This window comes from Thamnophis sirtalis, unplaced genomic scaffold, assembly GCF_051295495.1.
Source record: "Thamnophis sirtalis isolate CommonGarterSnake01/CBP01778 unplaced genomic scaffold, rThaSir2_p1.2 scaffold_14, whole genome shotgun sequence".
Classification (NCBI taxonomy): Eukaryota; Metazoa; Chordata; class Lepidosauria; order Squamata; family Natricidae; genus Thamnophis; species Thamnophis sirtalis.
This window is the reverse complement of record NW_028261394.1, coordinates 23,725,087-23,747,845: the sequence shown is the minus strand read 5'-3', so window position 1 is coordinate 23,747,845 and position 22,759 is coordinate 23,725,087. Positions and strand designations below refer to the sequence as shown.

The 22,759-nt window shown below is 52.0% G+C and overlaps 1 protein-coding gene across 3 annotated transcripts in view; it reads right to left on the bottom strand.

Annotated features, from left to right (window-relative positions):
- Positions 1-22,759, bottom strand: part of MTSS2 (MTSS I-BAR domain containing 2) — a 57,813-nt gene continuing 35,054 nt past the window's right edge. Inside the window, exons 7-14 of one of the 3 annotated variants that reach the window (XM_087729561.1) lie at positions 17,227-17,384; positions 16,048-16,155; positions 8,311-8,408; positions 6,915-7,041; positions 5,918-6,037; positions 4,062-4,238; positions 2,796-2,961; positions 1-2,049 (exon numbers count right to left, since the gene is read on the bottom strand). In XM_087729561.1, the coding sequence (XP_087585687.1) occupies positions 1,283-2,049; positions 2,796-2,961; positions 4,062-4,238; positions 5,918-6,037; positions 6,915-7,041; positions 8,311-8,408; positions 16,048-16,155; positions 17,227-17,384 (1,721 nt within the window). In that variant the 3' untranslated portion in view covers positions 1-1,282. The remainder of the gene's footprint in view (positions 2,050-2,795; positions 2,962-4,061; positions 4,239-5,917; positions 6,038-6,914; positions 7,042-8,310; positions 8,409-16,047; positions 16,156-17,226; positions 17,385-22,759) is intronic. The other 2 variants (XM_087729559.1, XM_087729560.1) reach the window with 2 other exon arrangements.

Genomic DNA, 22,759 nt, shown 5'->3' with positions numbered 1-22,759 from the left:
CCCCACCCCAAGTCTGGTGCAGCTTCAGCATCACTTGGGCTCTTCAAGGGAGCCTGGCCACGTGGCTCAGCCTTGTGCAAGAAGATTCTGAGGGCCACGGATGGCCTTGCACATCGGGTGGAGCTGAAATCAAGCCAACCAAGACTGGCTTCAGGGAGCTTGTGAGCCCAGCCAGCACTAGCAGGTCAAACCAAAGGCGTCCGTCACGGTGATCTGCCAGACCAATCGTGGTGGTGGCAGAGCGGAGGACTTTGGCTCTGTTCAAATCAATCCCCCAAAGCCTCAGCCAAAGGAGCCTCTCCTGACCCCCTTTTGGTTCGATCGGTCAAGAGTCCGGATTGGTCTGAGAAGAGAGGAACCTGCCCAAGGGCAGCTACCCCAGGGGACCTGGGGACTTGAGATGGCTCGGGGCAAGGGCTGTGTTCAAGATGCCCCATCCTGGCATTGCTCCCTCACCCTCCTTCAGGGAAAGATCTGCAAAGGCCAAGCCTGCCTAAGGCAGTGCCTGGCACAGCTCCCACGAAGCACATCCCCCCACCCCGTCTGTCCCTGGACTCCTTTCCACCCTCCGCCCTCTTTCTCCATAGGCACTTTTGCATTCTGCCATAGCTGGGCCTCCATGCAGACCATGCTCGAAATTGTGTCAAAGCAGCCCATTTGCCATCTCCGTCCTGCCTCCAGGGAGGCCTCTAAGCTCTGTGAAGCTCAAGCCAGGTGTGGGCTCCATGTTGGGCAAGGAAGGGGGCAGCCCTTCTAGGGAAAGCCAGTCCCCTCCCTGAGACAGTCTCACTGGAGAGACCCCCTCAACTAGAAGGGAGCCCCTCCCGAGAAAGGTTGCCTTCTTAGGGAAGCCCAGGAAGGGGGTCCTGCTCCTCACACAGCCCACAGTCCCCCCACACCTTGGGAAGGAGCTGCATTTCTACACTCCGTCTTGCGAGGCCTTTGGAGGAGAAGATAGAGAAGGTTCCTCCATTGCTGCTCCAAGCTGGAGGGGAGGCAGGCGCTGCTTTCCCACCTCACTGCAGAGGAGGGCAGAGAGAAAGTGCGCAAGGGAGAGGAGAACAAGGGAGGAAATGGGCTCCAAAGGGGTTCTAGATAAGCGGGGATTTTGTGGGGGGCTTCAGAAAGGCATTTCATGTAGTCTTTTAACCCAGAGCCTGACCGTGGGAGGCGTGGCAGCCTTTGGGCAGTTTGCCCAGCCTCTGCCACCTTTCCCACTCCTTTGCTGAAGCCGGGCGCCTTGTGCTCAGGAGGAGTTCGGGTCAACAGCTGAGCAGAGCAATCACAAGAAACGTGGCGCTGACCTATCATTGGTGAGGGTTCGACGAAGGCGCACCCCACGGCGGATGGCTATCAGCATGTCTTCAGTGGGGGGCTCACTGGAAGCGGCTGGAGGGACGTTGTGGGTCTGCTCCTCAGGACCAGAGTCTGAGAACACCGTGGGGAAAGGGAACTGGCCGTCTCCCAGGGCATGAGCACTGGCCACCAGCTCGCCAATCTTTTCCACCAGGCTGTGCCGGTTGGCGGCCAGTTGCTGCTCCTCTTCGGTGGAAGGCTTCCCGGTCCTGGCGTACACCGAGATCTCCAGGGCGTTGCTGCCCCAGCTGGCATTGGGCAGGCTCAGCCTCTTGGGGGAGGCTTTCGTGAAGTCCAGGCCATGCGGCGAGCAGGCATCATCGGCGTAGAAGACACATTCATCGCTGCCCATCCGGAGGGGGCTGGCGTGACTGGGCGAGTCAGGCACAGTGGGGGTCTTGACAGGGACGATGGGGGGCCTGATGGGAATTGGACCGGCGCTGGAGACGGTTCGGCGAACCGTGGGCTTGGTGGAAGGTGTGCGACGGATAGTAGCCACGCCTGGCGTGGTCCCGGTTGGCAAAGCAGTGCCAATGGGCAGGCCAGCCGTTGAAGCCGGTCGCTTGGTCTGGATCATCCGCCGATAATTTTGAGCAATACTGCTATTGCGAGGGATGGTTGAGGATTTGTCTAATTCATTCTGGTTGTCTCCCTCGATGTCCCCATTCACCGAATAGCAGTCGTACTCTGAACCTGAGGAAGGGACAGGCGGACACATCAGCAGCAGGGACCAGCAAAGGACCCCGAGGAAGAGCATTACTTTGGCCAAAATGGCTTCTGTGCAAAACAAGGACGAGGCGTGGGAGAGCAACCCAGGCAGAGACCTCCCGAATTCCTAGGGGCACAGGGGATGGGGCATAAGCACAATCACAAAGTTAACAGAAGTACTTTGAGCGTTCTGTGGAGGTAATTCCTGGAGTAGATCACTGATCCAGAGCAGGGGGAGGCCATGCCCCACACCAGCCAAGCATCCTGCTTCAGCAGAAAGCTGCCCCAAGCGCATGTTGCTACATGAGGCAAGGCGCATCGTGGGGGGCACATCAAGGGAGTCTAGACTGCCTGCACCCTCTTACATCAAAGCTCGGAGCACATTCAACCTCAGCAAAGCCCAACTGCCCGCTTCTTTCCACTGCTGGGAGAAACAGAGAGCTGGGCAAGGCCTTCAGCCAGCAACTGGGGCTGCTTAGGACAGGCGTGCCACATCAGGTGATGTGGGGCTCCTGGGAAGGCCAAGAAAGGTCCTGCCTGGCTGGGAGCAGCTGCTTCTGCCTCTTGGCCTTCCAGAAGACCTTACAAAGGAGGATCCTGTTTCCTGGCTATGAGGGATCTGCCATCGCCTGAATCTTCACCAGTGGCTTGGAGAGCCCCTCAGCAGGCCTGGTCGCACCTCCCCTGACCCTCCCAGCCAGGCGCTGTCCCCCTTGAAGCAGGCCTCCTACCTTGAGAGGGAATGGTGTCCTCAGAGCAGGATGGGGTGGTGTTCTGGGTGCTGTAGCCGCTGGAGAACTGCAGGCTATCCCGGCTGCTCTTCTGGTGTTCCAGGCTCAAGCTGTGGGTCAGCACCATGGCCAGGTCATTGGCTGCCGGAGACACCTCCTCCCCGTGCTGGTGAGAAGGGGAAACAAGCTCAGGGTCAGTGCTATGGCCCTCTGGGTTCAGAAACGTGAAATATAAAGAGAGAGCAGCAGCAGCAGCAGCGTCCCGAGCCCCCCTGCTCCATGGAGGGCTCCTGTGCTCAGGCAGACAGGCCTCTGAGGGCAGGGATGGAGGTGGGCTCCTCTTACTGGGTGCCAGCCTCCTGAGGCTCCTCACTGCTGCTAGAGCAGTCCTGACTGGCTCCATCCTGAGCACCTGGCAGCAGGGAGGAGGGGCCAGCAAGGCTTCTGAGGTGGGACAGAGAGCCAGAAAGATGACCCCAATTCACACACACACACACACACACACACACATACACACACACACACAGGTCCTTGGCTACTTCTGCACTGACTCATAGCTTCAGGAATATCTGCCAGGGCCAGAGGCTGCTGCATTCACTGGCTGCTTAAGCTGCTCGGCCTGCAGAGCAGAGATGCTATTCAGCCAATAGCGGAAATTTTGAGTAGTTTGGAGAACCGGCAAATAGGCTGGCCCCACCCCAGCTGCCTTCCAACTGATCTCCTTTTGTTGCCCTGAACAGGAGAACGGAGCTGGAAAGCAGGTTAGTGGGGTGGGAATGGGGATTTTGCAGTATCCTTCCACTGCCATGCACATCAAGCCATGCCCACAGAACTGGTAGTAAAAAAATTTGAATCCCATCACTGCTGCAGAGCCTTCTGGGGTCTTTTATCTGACCAGGATTAAAAGGGGAGCCCTTTGCTCGGCCTCTCCTGCTTCAGCTCCAGCTGGCAAGGAAGGCAGAGGCCTCATCCTTGGAAAATCCCTTCTGCAAACACTTTTGAAATTGGGCCCATTGAGAACCGCACCTGGTGCCCCCCACATCTCCCACCTTCCATTTTGTCTAGTGGAAGCAATCAATCTCTTTTATTCCAATTATTCAAACACTCAGAAGTAAAATCAGCTCCTGGTCCTCCATGTGACCTCCCTTCCTCGAATCTGCCTGGATGTGGACAGGGAAGGCTCGGGGGACATTCAGGCAGTGGCCCAAATAGAGCCCCAAAAGAACCCCCAGAGCAGCCAATGTGGCCCAAGGGGCCCGGCTGTACCTTGGCAGCAATGGAAGCGGGAGAGGGGCGAGGCCGGGCACCATCCTCCAAGCTGAGCCCTTGATAAATCAGGGAGGCCGAGCCTGGTTCTATCTCCCGGAGAAGCTCCACACGATCCTTTCTACGCTGCAGAGCATTTGCCCCCGGCTGCTCATAGGTGGGGAGCTTGGACCAATCCTGAAAAATATAAAGATGGCATGACTGGCAATCCCAGTGCTATGAAACCAAGCAAGGCAAGAGGGGAAGGGGAAGTGGGTGAGGCAGCAGGAGGGGCCCATAGCAACTCTTGACCCTTGGCCTGTGAGACGCCATCAGGTCCCAAAGAGGCCATGCTGGTGCCCAGAAGCCAAGTGCCAGGGACCATCCTGCATGTACCAGGGCCCTCCCAGACACTCTGCCTATTTCCACCAAGCAAAAAGCTCCAAAACGGTTCTGGATAAGCAGGGGTCTTATGTGTGGCTGAATAAAGACATTTGATTTTGTCTCCCTTGAATCCAGATCCTGACCAGGTGCCTGTGGAGGGCATGGCAGCCTTTTGGCCACCTCCACCAGGTTTCCCAGTCCTTTCCTGAAGCCCCTGAATACTTAGGAAGGTGCCCTGCGCTTCCTGGGTCTTGCCAAAAGGAGCACGAGATGGGGAGGGGCTGGAAGACCGGTCAAGGGTCTTCCTCTGCCGAGATGGGAAGGTTGGGAGGAGGACTGAGGGAGGCCTCAAGAGGCGAGGGTGGGTGTAGCCCTGGAAGGGAGACCAACTGCAGGAGGAGAAGAGCGGTCAACCCACAGAACGGGCCTCCTTTGTCGCATCGCATCAACTGGTTCCACTTGGCCAGGGAGGCAGGGTGCTGTGGCTCCCGTCTGCCAAAGGATCCCAATTCTGCTGGCCTTCTGGAAAGGAGAGGCCTGCCCAGGGAAGCGTGCAGCTGTGGGGCTGGTTACAAGCCCTCCCTGCCTTTTCATTATCTTTTTAACATTCCTTGCCTCTTTTATCTACTGTTATTTTATATGCCATTTTTATGCTTTTCCTATTTTATGGTACCCAGAGTCCCTCTGTGACAGAGACAGGCAGTTCTTAAAAGTAATCAAACAAGAACTAAGCCAACTGCTCCCGGGAGATCTGCAGACTGCTGGCCCCCAGCATGGAGCACAGCCTGCACCAGGTCACACCCGGGACGCTGCTGCCCCTCATCGTCTCTGAGGCCAGAGGCACCAAGGGACACATGGGAGACTTTGTGGTTGATCTGATCCTCAGAAGGGCATCCTGTGTCGGTCACCAGTCCCTCCTGCCACCTTTTACCCCTTGCCAAGTTCCCGGGAGGCAACCAAGGGAGGAGAAGTGGTCCATCCCAGGGCAGGGCAGGTCTGTTCAAAGCTAATCCAACTCCCAGCAAAGGGCAAATGCCTGCTGGGTCCTTGTCCTGGGGGGTGGATGGGGGTGGCAGGGGTGTTGAGCCTTTGCGGGCCAGGGACTGGACCCTCCCAGGAGGCTCTTTCCTGGCTCTCCTGCCTGGTTGCTCTACCAGAGATGGGCCAGATTCCTAGCCCCTCATGGAGACACAACTTCGGTCTCTTGGAAGTCAAGGAGCTCCCGGGGTAGCTAGGCTCCCCCCCGCCCACCAAGACTCCCCACCAGCAGTGGTCTGCACGGCTTCAGGCCCAGGGAGTCCAGGCTCACGGCTGCTCATGGAGCTCCCTAAACTGCTCAGCCAACAAAGCAGAAAGCGCCCAAACCAGCACAGGGGCAGGGGGCCCAGGCCGTTCAGGTTTGAGCAGGCATTAACTCTTCACCAGGTGCAGATGGGCCCCCAAATAAAAGAGGGGAGGGAAAGGGTGTGTGTGGTGGGGGACTCAAGCTTCACCTTGTGGCCACCTGAATACAGTCCAGTGGCAGAGCCAGAACTAACCGAGGTTGGGGAGTTGCATTCACTAACAGACTGGCAAGTTTCAGAGGCTTCAGACGATGCGGAGCTGGAGGACTTCTGGCAGGCCCCAATCCGGGTCAGCAGCAGCAGCAGCAGCAGCAGTAGCAGCAAAAGAGACACGCCGAGAGGGAGAGAAGAAGCTGTTAGGGAAGCTCAGGAGGGCAGTGGGGGCAGCAGCGGGGGCAGCAGAGAGAAGAGTGCAGCTTGACTGACGTGTGGGGTGGAGGGTTGGACTGTCCTGAGGCTGGGAAGGCGATGGGGGAAGACGGGACAAGGTGCAGGCAGAAATGAAAGCGGCAGGCAGCTGGGGGAACCTCTCATACAGGAGGAGGAGGAAGTCCAAACCTTCCCCAGGCCATCAGGAGGGGCAGGGAAACTCCCCCCTTCCATCTCGCCTGAGAACTGGATTTTCCCTCCTCTTCACCTCCGCCTCCCAAACTGTGAGCAAGCAGAGGGATCCTGAGACCCTCTGAAGCCAGAAGCTGCTCCCTGCCCCGGACTATGTCCTCATGTCAGGATCACCTTTAGAGAGCTGCTGGAGGAGTGCCAGCATGAGCCTTTGAATTGGGCAAGGAAAGCCACGGATGTCCTCTCCTTCCTCTAGTCCAAGAAGGGGCTCCTCCTGGCAGCAGCTCCAAAGAGGGCTCAGGGTCCCTCTGGCTCCCTCATGGCCCACCTCCTTCCTCAAAAGGCAACTGGCCCAATCCTTTCCCCAGGGACATCATGCAAAGGGGCAGCATTCCCTGTACAAGCCAGACTCCATCTCCATTTCCAAGGGACATCCCAGGGAAGGAGAGACTCCCAGGAGAGGAGGAGGGGGTCTCTAGGCTGCCACCAGATTTTTTCAGGAGACAGCACCTGCCTGCCTGCCTGCCAGCGCAAGTGGAGGCATAATTCTGTCCTGGACTTCCTTCTTTGTTCACCCTTAGCTCACCTGGCTGGTGATGTCCAAGGGCATTGGCGAAGGAGGTTTGGAGAACATGGCATCCTGCGAGATGAAGCCCGAGTCATGTGATGAGACACTGGATAGGCGGGTGTTGGCGTTTACCGGTTGTGCCACACTATGGGAGTAAAATGTGAAACCAGGTGAAATGCTATCTAGGGAACCACCAGGAAGTGAAGCAGGAGGACACTGGTTGCAGATGTGAGAGGTTCCTTGAGGCAAGGTAAGCCAAACGGCCCTTTACATGCCCTGCTCATGCTGGCACTGTTCCTCTGGGGGAGGGTAGCAAATACAAGCTGCCCTTATTTTATGCTGAATCAAGGACTGCAGAGTAACACCTTCTCCATCACCAAGAAGCCTTCAAGAAGTCAGCTCTTCCTCTTCAGATGGGATCAATAAAGTAGACTGAATCTTATGATCAGGGACCTATAAGCTGCAGCTTACACAAATACCTATTTTAATTCTTTCCTCAGCTAAAGGGAGAAGCACTTTCAATGTCTGTGAAGAATTTTGGGGTGAGATCAACAGCAACATGTCTTAAAGATTGGAGTAGAACCTTTCCCAGCTACTTCCAGTTGACAGATGTAAGTCCACCATCAAAGACAAAAGGCCCCATGCTTTGCTTGACCTGAAGGAGAACTGCCATGGCTCGAGGTCATTCGTTATGTCCGTTTGAATGCCAACACTGGCCACAGCTGCTCAGGTCTGGCTCTCTTGGATTTTATTCCATGGCAACTCAGTTTGGGAAGTATCTGGTATGTCACTCTGGCCTTCCCTAACGCATTTACAACTGGGGTATCATTGAACCTACTCAAGCTTCGTAAGACCTGCACCCACGAGGAGCAGTTATGCGCTCCTTATATTCCTGTTCTGTTATATAGCAGTTATTGTCAACTCCTAACATTGCCGTAGAGCAGTGGTTCCCAAACTTGGCAACTTTAAGACTTGTGGACTTCAACTCCCAGAATTCTCCAGCCAGCTCTGCTGGGAGTTGAAGTCCACAAGTCTTAAAGTTGCCAAGTTTGGGAACCACTGCCGTAGAGAGAGAAGGGGGGGGAGCGCATTCCATGCACACTTTCGGCTAAGGCCGGATCTCAGGTGACTGCAGCAGGCTTGGGAGAGGTGCACCTCATTGGGGGGAATGTGGTTTATGACACAGACTGAGGGGAGGGAAGGAAAAGGGTTAAAGTTCAGCTATAACTCAAACAAAGATCTGACTGAAAAAGCCTTACCTAGCGTGGCTCCTAATAAATGACTAGTTTTGTATTGAAACTGGGTTCGATACTCATGAATCAATTAGGGTGTTTGTAGGAAACCTGACAGTTATATTCCTGTTATGTGGCACTTAAGGGGAACAAGAGGTTCCCAGTAGCTGAGTCCAACATACCTGCACATGCTGGATTTGCGGGATCCTGAGCTGCTAGGGGAGGATGGGGGGGTTTGGTAAGACCAGCTGTAATCGGAGCCCTTCAGATCTTTGATCACCTGCAAGAAAAAATTGTTTTAGCTGGGTCCTTACAGCATTTCTGGCCCTAAGAGATTTTGTCCTCCGAGCAGAGCTCCAGAGCTCTTCCCAAGCTGAAGACCGGCTCAGCCGGCCTTTGACCAATCGCTGTTCACCCAGGCCACAGCCAGGATGCTGCCATGGAGGGCCACCCACTGAGCTGCTTGTGCCACCAGGCCTTGCTTGAAGCAAAGGAGGAAGCATTAAAGGGGTGGATATTGGCCCGATTGTCTCTGGTGCTTCTTGGAGGCACCAGCATGACACAACTCTGGCTGAACTGGGGGCCGGATAACAAAAGCAAAATTTCCCTCAACCAACAACTGGCATATCACCCACAGACTCAACCTAGCTTCTCAAAACTATTCCAACCCTTTGTTCTCCAATGCTGAGGTCTGAAACCCTTCAGTTCTTAGCTCCAAGGAAGAGATGCCCCACTTGGGATTGCTCTGCCTACAGAACTGCCAGCATGGATGAGTTTCTGGAAGGGGTCTGGCCAAAGGAAAGCAGGAGGCTCACCCATCATCCAGCCATCTTCAGCTACTCCAGAGGAAGGACAAGGTCGCATGTGACCCTGTGGATCCCATGACTGGGCTTTCATGGGATCCCTTTCATGGGAGCTTTCCAGGATTGAAGTTTCCTAGAATGCAGAATCTTTGGAGATGGTTTTTCCTGTCTTCCCTGGACTTTCAGCCAATGGCTGAAATTATAAGATACAGAACAAGAACCCTCCATGCTCTCAGTTTCTCTGAACTGATTGAAATCCACTAAGGCAGGAAAATGGTGATATGGTAGTCCTCAATTTATGACTATTGAACAATAGTATGGCGACTTGTTAAAAAGAGACTTACATCCTTGAAGTTATGATCATCACACCATCCCTGTGGCCACATGATTACAATTTTGGCTCTTGGCAACGAGCTCACATTTACAACAATTGCAAAATCCTGCAGTCACAATGTTTCAGGCATGCCTCTGATGAGCAAAGTCAATGAGGGCAAGCAAAGTCATTTGCTTAACGACCATGTGATTCACTTAACAATTATGGTGAATCACTTAATAACCACAGTAAAAATGGTTCTCCGGTCATGTGATGACTTGCTTAACAACCACATTGCTTAGCAAGTGAAATTCTGGTCCCAATTGTGGTCATGAGTGAATAAATAATTGTAATAAAAATGGTTTGGGCAAAAAGAGAGAGGGATTGCTGATTAAATCTGCTAGATTTATAGGTCAATCTATCTTCTGGATAAGATAGATTTAAAAATTCAAAATAATTTCATAAATACCGATAACCAGGGGGGCTTGTTGGCACCAAGGGAAAGTGAATTGTATCTAGCAAAAATCTCAGATCCAGCTTAATGTCAACTGTCCCAACCTGGTCAGTTAGAAAAGAAAGACCCTGGCCCACAATTAGCCAAAAGAATGCTTTACTAAAGCCAAAGTGGCCACAGAAGAGAGAAAGCTGGATCTGGGCTCCCCCTCACCCACTCTGGTTATCAGTCAATGTTTTCTGATTCTACAGAGATGGGTTAAGCACTTCCAATCCATATTGAACCACCCATCTTCCATCAAGGAGGCGATCGATAGAATGCCCCAGGTAGATATCAACCACTGCCTGGACGCCCCACCAAGACTGAAACCCTACAGGCCATCAGTCAGCTGTCCAGTGGCAAGGCCCCAGGATCATATGTGATCCCACCGGAGGTCTATAAGGATGGCGGTGCAGTGCTTGTCAACAAACTCACTCAGCTGTTCCAGTCTTTCTGGAATCAAGGATCCATTCCTCAGAAACTGAAAGATGCATCCATCGTACACCTCTACAAGAGGAAAGGGAATCAACAAGTCTGCTTTCCATCACAGGCAAGATCCTTGCATGAGTGTTGCTGAACCGCTTGACTGACCACCATCTGGAACAGGGTTTATTACCCAAGACACAGTGCGGTTTCTGCAAAGAGCATGGCACTGTGGACATGATCTTCGCAGCCCAACAGCTCCAAGAGAAGTGTCAAGAGCAGAATCGTGAATTGTACACCACCTTCGTGGATCTCACCAAGGCTTTTAATACTCAGTCGCAAAGGTCTGTCGCACATCATGTCAAAATTTGGGTGTCAATAGATTCATCCTGATGGTACGTCAGTTCCACACCGGTATGACGGCTCATGTTCTGGATGATGGAGAAGCTTCAGAGACCTTTCCTGTTACAAACAGCGTCAAGCAAGGGTACGTGTTGGCACCAACCTTGTTCAGCATGTTTTCAGCCATTCTGTCAGATGCCTTTCAGAACAGTTCCTTGGGGGTTAGCCTGAGAAACAGGACCGATGGGAAACTGTTCAACCTGCGAAGACTCCAGGTTTCACCGAGGTGGCGCAGTGGTTAAATGCAGCACTGCAGGCTACTTCAGCTGACTGCAGTTCTGCAGTTCGGCTGTTCAAATCTCACCGGCTCAGGGTTGACTCAGCCTTTCATCCTTCCAAGGTGGGTAAAATGAGTCAGCAATATGCTGACTCTGTAAACCGCTTAGAGAGGGCTGAAAGCCCTATGAAGCGGTATATAAGTCTTATTGCTATTGCTATTGCTATTGACCAAGATAAAGGAGACTGTGCTACATGACCTCCTCTTTGCTGACAACTGTGCCCTGAATGCTGGATCAGAGCAGGAAATGCAAGCCAGTGTGGTCAAATTTGCAGCAGCATGCAGGCCTCCTTATTAGCATAAAAAAGACCAAAGAGATGCATCAGCCAGCTCCGAAAGCCCAACACCAGAGCTCACCATCACAGTGAAGAGACAAAAGCTGCAAGCAGTGGACCAATTTACAGACAGAACCTTGGTCCTTATCTGAACGTTAATTTTCTGTGTGGAAGTGGGAGGGGCTATGCATGGGATATCAACACAGCCTGATTGGTCCAGAGACTGAGGGAATTTCTTTGCCACGCCTCCTCCTTCCCCTGTCTCCCAGGTTTCCTTAAGGTCGCAGAAAAGTAGTCCCCCTGAAAGGCACAACAGGACAACCAGGCCACCCCCAGCCCTCCACCTAACTAACTACTTCTTGCTAGGGAGGGATGTAGCCCCTCCCACATCCACACAGAAAATTAATGTTCAAGTAAGGACCAACGTTCTTTTTCCAGTGTGTGATGTGGGAGGGGCTAAGCATTTGTATTTGTATTTGTTTGTATTTGTTTATTATTTATAGGCCGCCCTTTTCCCTGAGGGGACTCAGGGTGGCTTACAATTTATGGGAGGGGAATACAAGACAAGACATGAGACAGTACATAAGTAAAAATAGAACACAACATTCATTCATCATTCGGGTGGGGACGGATTAGAATCTTTATCCCCAGGCCTGACGGGATAGCCAGGTCTTGAGGGCTGTGCGGAAGGTCTGGACGGTGGTGAGGCATGGGACATACCCAAGCTATCGTCCCTAGGAGTAGTGGGTTACGACCGGTATGCCCCGGTACGGAGCGTACGGCATCTGCACAAGCGGCTGGAGCATCGCGGGCAGTAAGTACGTATGTGCACACTGTGTGTGTGTGTGCGCATACACTGTGCACGTTCATGTGGTGGACGCGTAGCCCCATTGCACTACATCGGTCGCAATGGGATCCGAAACCCACCACTGGTCCCTAGGGAGGGAAATCTAGGACGTAGAAGCTGGGGTGGCTACTACCTGTTGGAGAACCCTGTGACCAAAGGAAACCTCAGCCGACGCGAAGGCATCCAGCCAGTAATGGCAAATAAATGGCAACGGGGTAGACCACATGGCCGCCCTGCAAATGTCCTCGAACGGAGCCCTGGTCGACCATGCTGCCATGCTCCGCATGGAGTGAGCAGTAATCCCTAGAGGAGGGGCCTGACCTGAGACTTCGTAGGCCGTGGCAATGGCCTGTCAGATCCACCTGCCGATGGTTGAAGGTGTAACCCTCGCCCCCAAGGTGGTGGGTAGGAAGGACACAAACAACGCCTCAGACCTGCAGGTCGAGGCTGTGCACCAGAGGAGATCTGAAAGCCCTGCCGGACATCCAACCTGTGCCAGAGGCGTTCCCTATCGTCGGAAGGGGCAGGGCAAAGGTTCAGGATGGGTCCAACCTGAGGACTATCCTGTCCTGATGAAAAACGCAGAGATCCCCTCTGGATGACAGCGTCCCCAGCTCCGAGATGCATCTGGCTGATGTTATTGCCACCAGGAACACAACCTTCAAGGTCAGGAGCCGAGGGTGGACCGTCCTCAAGGGGGTCAAAGAGCAACTCTGTCAGAGCCCCAAAAACCTATGACAGATCCCAGGTGAGAAACCTGTTAATCATGGGGACCCGAATATTTGCCGTCCCCCCAAGGGAACTGTTTGACAGTCGGGAGTTGTGAGAGAGGGACAAGACCCTCTCTGGTGAGTACCATAGACAAAGCCGCCACCTGGCGCCGGAGAGTGCTATGAGACAACCCTTTGTCTAACCCATTCTGCAAGAAATCTAGGACCTAAATCATACATTCTAGTAGCCGACGGAGGCCTTAAGACCCTGACTGTCACGATGACTCTTTAAGAGAGGTTGGCATTGAGTGGAGAGGCTCCACTCAAGTGCCAGGCAATTAAGTCACTGGGGCCCCAGATGGACCAAGACCCCCTGGCACAAGGAGATCTCCTCCTGAGGAATTCTCCATGGGAGCGAGATTGACATCTGGACCAGATCCGCAAACCATGGCCATCTGGGCCAGTGCCCTCTCTGCCTCTACCTTCCTCATGGTCCCCGGAATCAGGGGAAGGGGTGGAAATGTGTAGAGTAGCCCGCTTGGCCAACTGCTCTGCACTCCCTGCACTGGAAACCATGAGAAGAAGCGCGGGAGCTGTGCATTCACTGGGGTTGCATAGAGGTCCACCACAAATCTCTGGCAAATCCTTCGGAACAGATCAAAGTGGAGCTGCCACTCCCCGTGGTTCACGGTTGCATGGCTGAGCCAGTCAGGCTGGTGGTTGGCCATCCCGGATATCCTCAAGTTTAAGCTTATCACCAGCGTCACCCAACACTATGGTTGAGGATGTTGCCAATGCCGCCCCAGGTGCATCCACAGTGGGCACCTGAAGAGCCTGTGCAAAGGCCTGATCTATATTATAGAAGCGATGGTCATTACTCCCTGGATTGGGGAACGCCAAAGGCCGCACTCACTGCTCCTTCACAACCTCCAGAAAGAGTGGGGGCGCCGGGACCCTTATTGGAAGATGTAGCAGAAAATATTGCCTGATCTGGGCCCCGAGGCTTCAGAGTCCCCGGAGTGACCCCCCCAATTTAGTGGTAGCTCTACCCTTATGCAGGAGCATTTAAAAATGTGAAGGAGCAAATAGGCCCGGAAAGGCCAGGGGTTCAGGAGGAAGAGCTTCCTCATCCTCAGAGAAACCCACCTCACGCTGGGCCTCCTCCCCCATGACAGATCCTTCACTGACCACGGAGGGGGAACGTGGCCTGGGAGCCTCCCGGGAAGAAGCCCTATCGCTAGAGCGCCTGACCTGAGACCTCTCACGAGGTTCCCTGTGGCCCTGAGAATGGACTCCTTGTTGGCTCAGACTTGTGGCGATGCCCTGAGAAATGGCAGAGGCAATAAGCCTCCTGATGCTCTCTGGGAGAAGATCCAGATCTTCCAGGTCCTCATCAGTGGGCTGAAGATGGCCGCTGCCATCCGGAACTTCGCTGCACAATCACAGCACGCCTCCTGGTTGCGCGGAGCTTGTCAAGCCCGCCCTTGCCAGAGCAGCCTCTCTTGACGAGCTGCGAATTGGAGCCTGCCACCCCTGAATTCACAGGGACCAGGCAGCGCTCTGTGTGGCAATTGGGGGAGAAGAAAAATGCTGATCCAGCTCTCCACCCCCTCCAGGTGACAATGGAAAAATGACCCCTTTAACAGCCAGCAGCTCAGGCAATTTAGAATTTAAAATAGCCAATTATTTCTATCTCAAACAAAGTTCACTTTAGTTGCTCAAGCAGGAGGCAAAAACACAGCCTGCTTGGAACAAAGACTGAAGGAAACTGGGGAGCCAAGGGAAGGAGGAGGCGTGGTGAAGAAATTCTTAGAGTCTCTGGACCAATCAGGCTGTGTTGATATCCCATGCGTAGCCTCTCCCACATCACACACTGGAAAACATGGCAGTACCCTCTCCCGTGCAGTGACAATTGACATTAAGGTCAACTGCAGAACCAAGCTCTGCATATCCCAGATGACTAACGTGTGGGACCACTGTGGAATAAGCCTTGCTGCAAAGCTCAAAGTCTACCAAGCAGTAGTGCTAATGCTAGGCAACTGAACCACTTCCACATGACCTGCCTTCATGAAATACTGAGGATCCGGTGGCAGGACAAGGTGCCGGGCACAGAAGTCCTCTCCAGAGCAGGCCTGCCATCCGTTCACACCCTGCTGAGGAAAGCCCAGACACACTGGGCAGGCTATGTTGCAAAGATGCCAGACCATCGCCATAGAGGACCAAACAGCTCCTCTATGGTGAGCTGTCTCAAGGAAAGCAATCGCACGGGGACAAAGGAAGAGATACAAAGACACGTTGAAAGCCCCCTTCAAGTCCCCGGATATGGACACCACCTCCTGGAAAACCCTGGCACAAGATCGATCAACATGTCGCACGCTGACCCACCAAGGCTGCCAGACATCTGAGGTCAGAAGAACAACCATAGCACAAGAGAAGCGAGGACTCCACAAAGCCAGAGCTGCAAATGCTGCAACAATGGTGCCCACATATGACTGCCCGACATGTGGCAGAACATTTCATGCCCATCTAGGCCTTAACAGCCACCTGCGGACACATCGTGGCCAGCCCACAACCTGTTAGATGTCAAAGTCCTCTTCAAACACGATGGACGAACATCAGTCAATGTTCAACCAGGTGGCTGGGAAATGGTGCCCATCTTCCTGTCCCAGATCCGCATTCTTCTGGAGTGACCTTGAGATGGCTGGTGCTTCCCGCTGGGTGGAAGTGCTTTGTTTCGATTCCTCTGAGCCTCTCCCTCCCCATATCCCTCCCCCGTTACTGATGTCAAGCTGTCAGCTTAGCAGAATGGCAGCCATTGTATGTTCTTTTTTATTAAAGGAACAAAATGACCAGAGAAACCTGTTTTGGCTATTTGTGAAAAAGAGCTCAGAGCTTCTGAATTAGCAGCCTAAGTGCCCTAATAAGGACCACTGAGGATGCCCCCACGGAAAGCTACAACTGAATGGATGTCGTCGTAGGTCAGAGGGAAGAGCAGTTCAAGGCTTTTGGGCCCCGGTCGGCCTTCACTTCATGCAACAAGGTTCCCCTTGAAGGAAGCCAGGCAACCAGAGAAGCAACAAGGGGAAAAGGCAACCGAATCCTGAGCATCTTATGAGAACTTTTGTCCTGAGAAAAGACAGGAAGGGAGGGAGACCCACGGTTGCATTTTAAGTGCTTGAAGCGGACCTTATCCTGTTCTCTGAGCGCAGAGCATGGTATACATGGCTTTAAGTCCTGGATGTTGATGAAAAGCAGTCGAACCGGAGTGGTGCCCCCCCCCCTCCTGGATGCTGCCAAGCCCTGCGCTGAGAGGGAGGGGCTGCCTTAGGGGAACATGGACCGCCATGTCACGTGGTGACTTTTGTGCTTCTCTAACCTGCTCACTGGCTGTTGGCAGTTTGTGTGGATCTGCTGTCAGCACCACTAGGTCATCGATGATGCCCTGAAGGTGGGTGATCTCTCCCAGCATGGTGATCTCTCCGTTCTGCAAAAGGGTGAAGGAAAGGATGAGCCTCGGCCGTGTGGACAAAAGAACCCCAAATCAGGAGAGACACCCCCCCCCACTAGGGCTTGCTCTTTACCTGTGGAAGACCGGGAGGAAGGGTCAAGGGCCACGCCTTCTAGGCAAGGAAAGGTCACAGTCCCTGAGGCCGTGTCACCCAGTGCGCCTACTTCAGCTTCCGAACCCACAGAGAGGTGGGCAAAAGGAAGCCTCCTTTCGGCAGAGGCAACACTGGGTGTCAACTGGGGTCAAGGACGTTTCCCTTTGGCCTCTCATCTGATCTGGAGGCTTCCCAGCTTCCTCCCCCTTCCTCTTTGCTCTTGGTCTCCACTTAGCATCCGAGTTCTGCTGCTACATTTCAGCTGGTCCTCCCCAGGCCTTGCAATGCTACCGACTGTGTAGAAGCCACAAAGCCACAAATCTGCCACTTGTGGTTTTGTGTAATTTCAGAAATCAGAAATGTAACTCAGGTTAATCCACGTGAAACCTGCTGGGATTATAGTTACATTACTGAAATTAAATTAAGAAAAACATCACTCCAGGCAAGCTTTCTTCCCTTTAGTCCAAAGAAAAAAGTTTTAAAAATCAGAATTAGGCGCAGTAAACAAAAAGAGCCATTCGGGAGTTTGCCTATGCGACCTTATGGAGAACCACAAACACCTTAAATGTTCCTCCTCACATTCCAACCTTCAAAAAAGCTTAATGAAAAACAGGGATGGCTCCAAATGTGGCAACAGGTGCCAATATTGTTCCCATAAGTGAGTTGCCCTCCCTCGTCCGCTTGGGCCAAGCAAAGCATCAGCTGGGAGAAGAGCCACAAGCCAAATTCTCTACAAGTGAGGGAACGTTTTTAGCATCCTTCCTTGGTGGCATTCTGGGTTTTTAAGATTTTCCTTCCTCCTGAAATGCCTCTCTTCCTCTCTAGGATGGGGAGGGTCAGCCCAACCCTGTGGCTTGCTAACCCCAAAGCCTTGTGCCCAGAGAAAGGGTGGGGAACCCCTTGGACGGTCGCCCTAGAAGAGCTGCGCCCATCCATGGAAACAAGGCACGTACCACCACCGGCTGCAGGTATGCGATGAAGGTGCAGAACCTCCCCCGTTCCTCCACCAGGGCCTTGCGGACTGCCTGCTTCTCCGTCTCCTCCAGCAGGAGGTACAGGTCGTTCACATCCTGCAGGGCATTGTCCAGCTGAGGCTGCAGGTCCCCCCTGCCTAAAAACAACAGCAGACGAGACCATCATGGCTTCTTTACCCAGAGCCTGGCCAAGGCTCCCCTTTCAGCGAGGGCTGGCTCTCCGCAGGTGTCAGGCTGGGGCAAAACCTGCCGCACACTAAATCAAACAAACTACCGGAGGTTTCCTTTTGCAGCTGAAGGTGTCTCTGGGATTAAATGATTGGGAGTCGAATGGCCTATGATTATTACTGTTAATAACAATAAGCATATAGACAGGAGGCAAGATCAGAGTGGGATATGAAATGTATGAAGTGCACATGGGAGAAGAAACAGGCATTTCTCAAGACCTAAACTCAACCCCTGTTGCATTGTTCACACGTAGAATTCAAATTTATTTAGCATTTGCTTATCTTTAAGGTATCATGCGGCATAATACAGTATAATATATGGATAAGTTCCCAAGAACCATTCGTATAAATTCCCAAATAATTTACTAGATGAATTGAAATCTAATTCTGGGAAAAGAAAACACAATACCTGAGTCCCATTGCATGCTAAGCCCTTCCAAAGAAACCATAATGGCTTAACAGGATGGATTATTTCAGAGAACACCCTAAGAAAATTGCTTGTTGGTCAAACTTGTAAGATGAAACTAGCAAAGCTTGTCCATTGGCTTGTAAAAAAACGCCAACTTACAAAACCTTATGGGAAATCTGGCCTGCCCAAGTCCTCAGAGCAGCACCATAGGTGGCATCTGCTGGTTGTAAAAAGTTAGGGGGGGGGGAGGAAAAAGAAAGCTCCATTCATCCATTCACTGATTGGCGCCTGCTGGCACTCACTAAAATGTTGCCCAGTAATAATAATATTCCAATAAGGCTCCACCCTTCAGGTCAACCTGCTGCAGAGGAGAGCAAGGCAGAACGAGCAGAGGATCAAGTATCATCTGCTTGTATATATTACATTATATACAATATTGGATACTATATATATATCAGTTTTCAGGTGGTCTTTGTCGGCTAGGCGTTTGGTTCTGGAGATGAGGGTCTTGGCTACAGAGTTGATCTGTGCAGGGTGGTGAGGGAATTGTGCGTTTAAGTAGCGGTAGGTGTGTGTTTTTTTCTGGGAGATGGTGTGTCCTAGGGAGCCATTGGTTTTTTTGTAGATTTTGTAGAACGCAGTAAGAAAAAAAGAAAAAACTTCCTCCCTTTTCCAGCACCTTAAAGCTACAGGACATGAAATTAATTTTGAAGGAACCAGGTTAATCTCCAAAACAGAACACTTCAACAGGAGAATAATTATGGAAGCTATCGAAGTAGAGAAACACCCTCACAACATGAATAAACGTGATGATACCTCCCACCTACCAGACATCTGGAAACCAGCCCTAGCCAACAAACGAGCCCCACCCAGCACCCAGGCCATTACAACCCGAAACAACAATGGACAAACAGCCAGCACCAATCAACACCAATCTACCAATCATGATACAACCACACAACCAATCATTCCACTTACTGAAACAAAGCCAGCACTCCACATCTCCCCCACCAAGATTTATAGAAAGATGGCAGTTCCGATCACACTTTAAGCCCAAAACACAGCCTGAAGATGGCGAGTGAGACCTCGCTGGAACCTTGCCAAGACAATCTCAATCTTACATGGGAAAAGACCCGACTACAAGACCAGCATATATATACATACATACATACATACATACACACACACACACACACACACACACATACTATATTGCCAAAAGTATTTGCTCCCCCATCCAAATAATCAGAATCAGGTGTTCCAATCCCTTCCTTGGCCACAGGTGTATAAAATCAAGTACCTAGGCATGCAGACTGTTTTTACAAACATTTGTGAAAGAATGGGTCGCTCTCAGGAGCTCAGAGATTTCAGCGTGGAACTGTGATAGGATGCCACCTGTGCAACAAATCCAGTCGTGAAATTTCCTCGCTCCTAAATATTCCACAGTCAGTTGTCAGCTGTATTATAAGAACGTGGAAGTGTTTGGGAACGGCAGCAACTCAGCCACGAAGTGGTAGGCCATGTAAACTCGTCCAACATCATTGTGTGATCTCACAAATGCGCTTCTGGAAGAATGGTTAAAAATTCCCATAAACACACTCCTAAACCTTGTGGACAGCCTTCCCAGAAGAATTGAAGCTGTTATAGCTGCAAAGGGTGGACCGACGTCATATTGAACCCTATGGATAAGGAATGGGATGTCACTTACAGCAAGTTCATATGCGAGTAAAGGCAGGTGAGCGAATACTTTTGGCAATATAGAATGTGTGTGTGTGTGTGTGTATAATTTGTTTTCATAGATTTTCACAGATGTAGGTATGCTGGTCTTGTTGTATTTGGGTCTTTTCCCGTGTAAGATTGAGATTGTCTTGGCAATGTTTCAGCTACATCTCACTCACCATCCTCAGGCTGGTGTTTTTAGCTTAAAGCGTGGCTGGAGCTGCCGTCTTTCTAGAAACAAGACCAGCATACACACACACACACACACACACACACACACACACAATCATAATTTTGTATTTATTTACAGTATTTGTTTGTTTTGTTTATGTAGTTTATGGAGGTGGTGACCCTTTGAGAGCTGTATGCAATGAAATTTCATTTTAATATATGCCAATTGGTATACATTCAGTGACAATAAAGTTATTCTAATATATATGCATTTTCTATTTAGATATAAATAAAGGTGGCAAATTAATGAGAACACCATCTGAAAAAGGCAGACCTCCAAATGCCTTGGAATGGATTCCTAGGCCAACCAATTTCCAAAGGAGGGGGCAGCACAGAGGTGGGTTTCTGCCAGTTCGATCCAGATTGGTTGAACCAGTAGTGGCTGTGGCAGAAGTATTGCACACATGTGCGAGCATATGCGAGCGCACAAGCAAACCGGAGGTAAAAAAATTGGAAAGCCACACCGAGGCAGCATTTCCATAACAGGTGGGCAGAAAGTGTCTGAGGCAAAAGAGGAGCAGGGGTGCTCTTTCCAAACACTAGGAGGTCTTAAGGGAGCCTTTTCCTCTTCTAAGCTCCGTCCTTTGGGCTGAGGCTGGAACGACTCTGCCGAGTGCGGAAAGCCTCCTCATTTCCATCAGCCTCCCAAGCAGTTTGGCTGCTTTGAGCCCCCAAGATGGATGTGGCCTCCTTGATGGAAATCCATTGGGCCCCTTCCTCAGGAAGGGGGTCATGTCACCAGTGATGTGCAATAAGGTTTATGGCTGGTGAGGCAATCCTCTCCCCCAACACCCCACTGACTAAAGCACTTTCTTTCGCCCGCCTGTGCTCGCGGCAGAGCTCAGGTGGGCTGCCGCGAGCACAGGTGGGCAAAAGAAAGGGCTTTAGTCAGTGGGGTGTCGCGGGAGAGGAGAGAATGTCTGAGCATTGCATTTATTAAAGAAAAAAGAAAAAAGAAAAAAGAAAAAAAGAAAATTTGAAGGAAAAGAGGGAGCACGGTGTGGGGGGCATCAGAAACGGAAAAAGAGAGGAGGAAGAGTGAGCGCGACGCTGCAGCTTTAAACAGAATGACAGAGTTGAAGCCTCTAAAAATGCGCCCTCTACTATGAGGCAGGAGAATTGCCTGCCTCAACTCCCTCGGGATTTTTTGGGCTTTTAACCCTCGCTTAACTCTGCTCGAGTGCCTAAAAAGTCAGACTAGATGAGGCACGCAGTTCTCCTGGCTCATAGTAGAAGGCACTTTTTTAGAGGCTTTTTTAAACAGGCAGTCATTCACGGTGTGGCAGCAGCTAGCTAGCCTAACCTCAGCACTCGCCTTTTCCCGTTTACATTTTTTTTCCTTTTCATGATTGACAGTGGTGAGGCTGTGCTTCCCCTGACTGCACGTCACTGCCTGTCACCCACCCACGGAAGAATGAGCAGCAGGCCAGAGAGACTGGCTGACCGGAGGTTTTCGGCTCCCTCTTACTTCATCCCAGGGAGGCCAGATAAAAGGGTAGCACCCCAAAATGCAGAAGAGCTTCCACATTCATTGGCTCTTTGTCGTGTTCCCCTAGAAGAGCCTCTCCACCACTCCTGTGCTCAGGGGGAATATAGTGGTATAGGGCCCAACTGCCCCATGGCCTCTTTTGCAAAATCACTCTGTGTGTGTGCGTGTGCGCACTCGTAAGCAGCGGGTGCTCCCCTTCAAACAAGCTTCCCACCACAACAGCTAACAGCCAGCAGCCCACATGCATGGAAGGCGGGGGAGGAAGCCACCCCCAAAAGAGGAATCAGGAAATAGCCAAGCAGAGCCAAGAAACCAGCCAAGGATTTGGGGAGCGAAGGCTGAGATCCTGATGTCCTGCTTGGCAGCAAAAATACTGAAGCCAACAAACAGGCAATTTCACGCAGAAATAACTTCCTCAGCCAACTCAGAGATGGAAGTCAATTGATTTGTTTCGCCCTTTCAGAAAGGTGAAAGTGCCCTTTTGGAAATGGGGATCCGAGCACATTCCACGGCTTGGCCCATTCTGCATCCACCGAGACTCTTGGGCCTTAGAGGTGCTTCTGCCTCTGGGATCAGAGGGTGGATCTCAGCATTGGTGCCCCTGCTGATCTCCCCAGAGAGGAGAGCCAGACCAGACAGGAGGAGGAGGAGGAGGAGGAGGAGGAGGAGGAGGAGGAGGAGGAGGAGGAGGAGGAGGAGGAGGAGAGGGGCTGGTGAGGATTGGGCATAGGCTCGAAATGAAACCCAGCCTGGATCCTTTTATTATATGTTCCTTAAGGTTCATAGAAGAGAACCTACTTTTCTATTATACTGACTCTGTAGAGCCACGATGGGGGTCCTTGAGGCCACTCTCAGAGCTGGCTGAGTCTAACTGCAGAAAAGATTTCCAAGCCAGGCCCCCACCTGCCTTCCTGTTTGAGAAGGAACCGGCCTCTTGCAGGAGCGCCAAGGCTGTCCCTGGGCTGCAATGCGGAGGCCACAGTCGGTTGGCAAGGCAGGCAACGGTTCTCCCCACGGAAGACAATCAACACAAGCCGGCAACAATGACAAGCAGAGACAGACCATCTCTTGGCAGGCATGGGGGGGAAACCAGCCTGACGAGGGGAAGTGGAGACCTGAAGAGCAGCGAGCCTGGAGCTGGCCCTCCAGAAGACAAAAAGAAAAATTGTAGTACAGGCAGTCCCTGACTTACGACCATTCGTTTAGTGACCTCTGAAGTTATAACAGCACTGAAGGAAGTGAGTACGACCACTTTTCACAACCACTGCAGCACCCCACAATCACATGATCAAAATCAAGTAGATTCTCTAGACCTGTGATGGAGAACCTGTGGCATGCAGAGAACTCCCTGTGGGCATGTGACGCGTCACCCCAGCACAGTTCCACTGTGCCTGCGTGCCACGCGCCCACCAGCTGGTTTTTGGGTCTCTGCTGCAC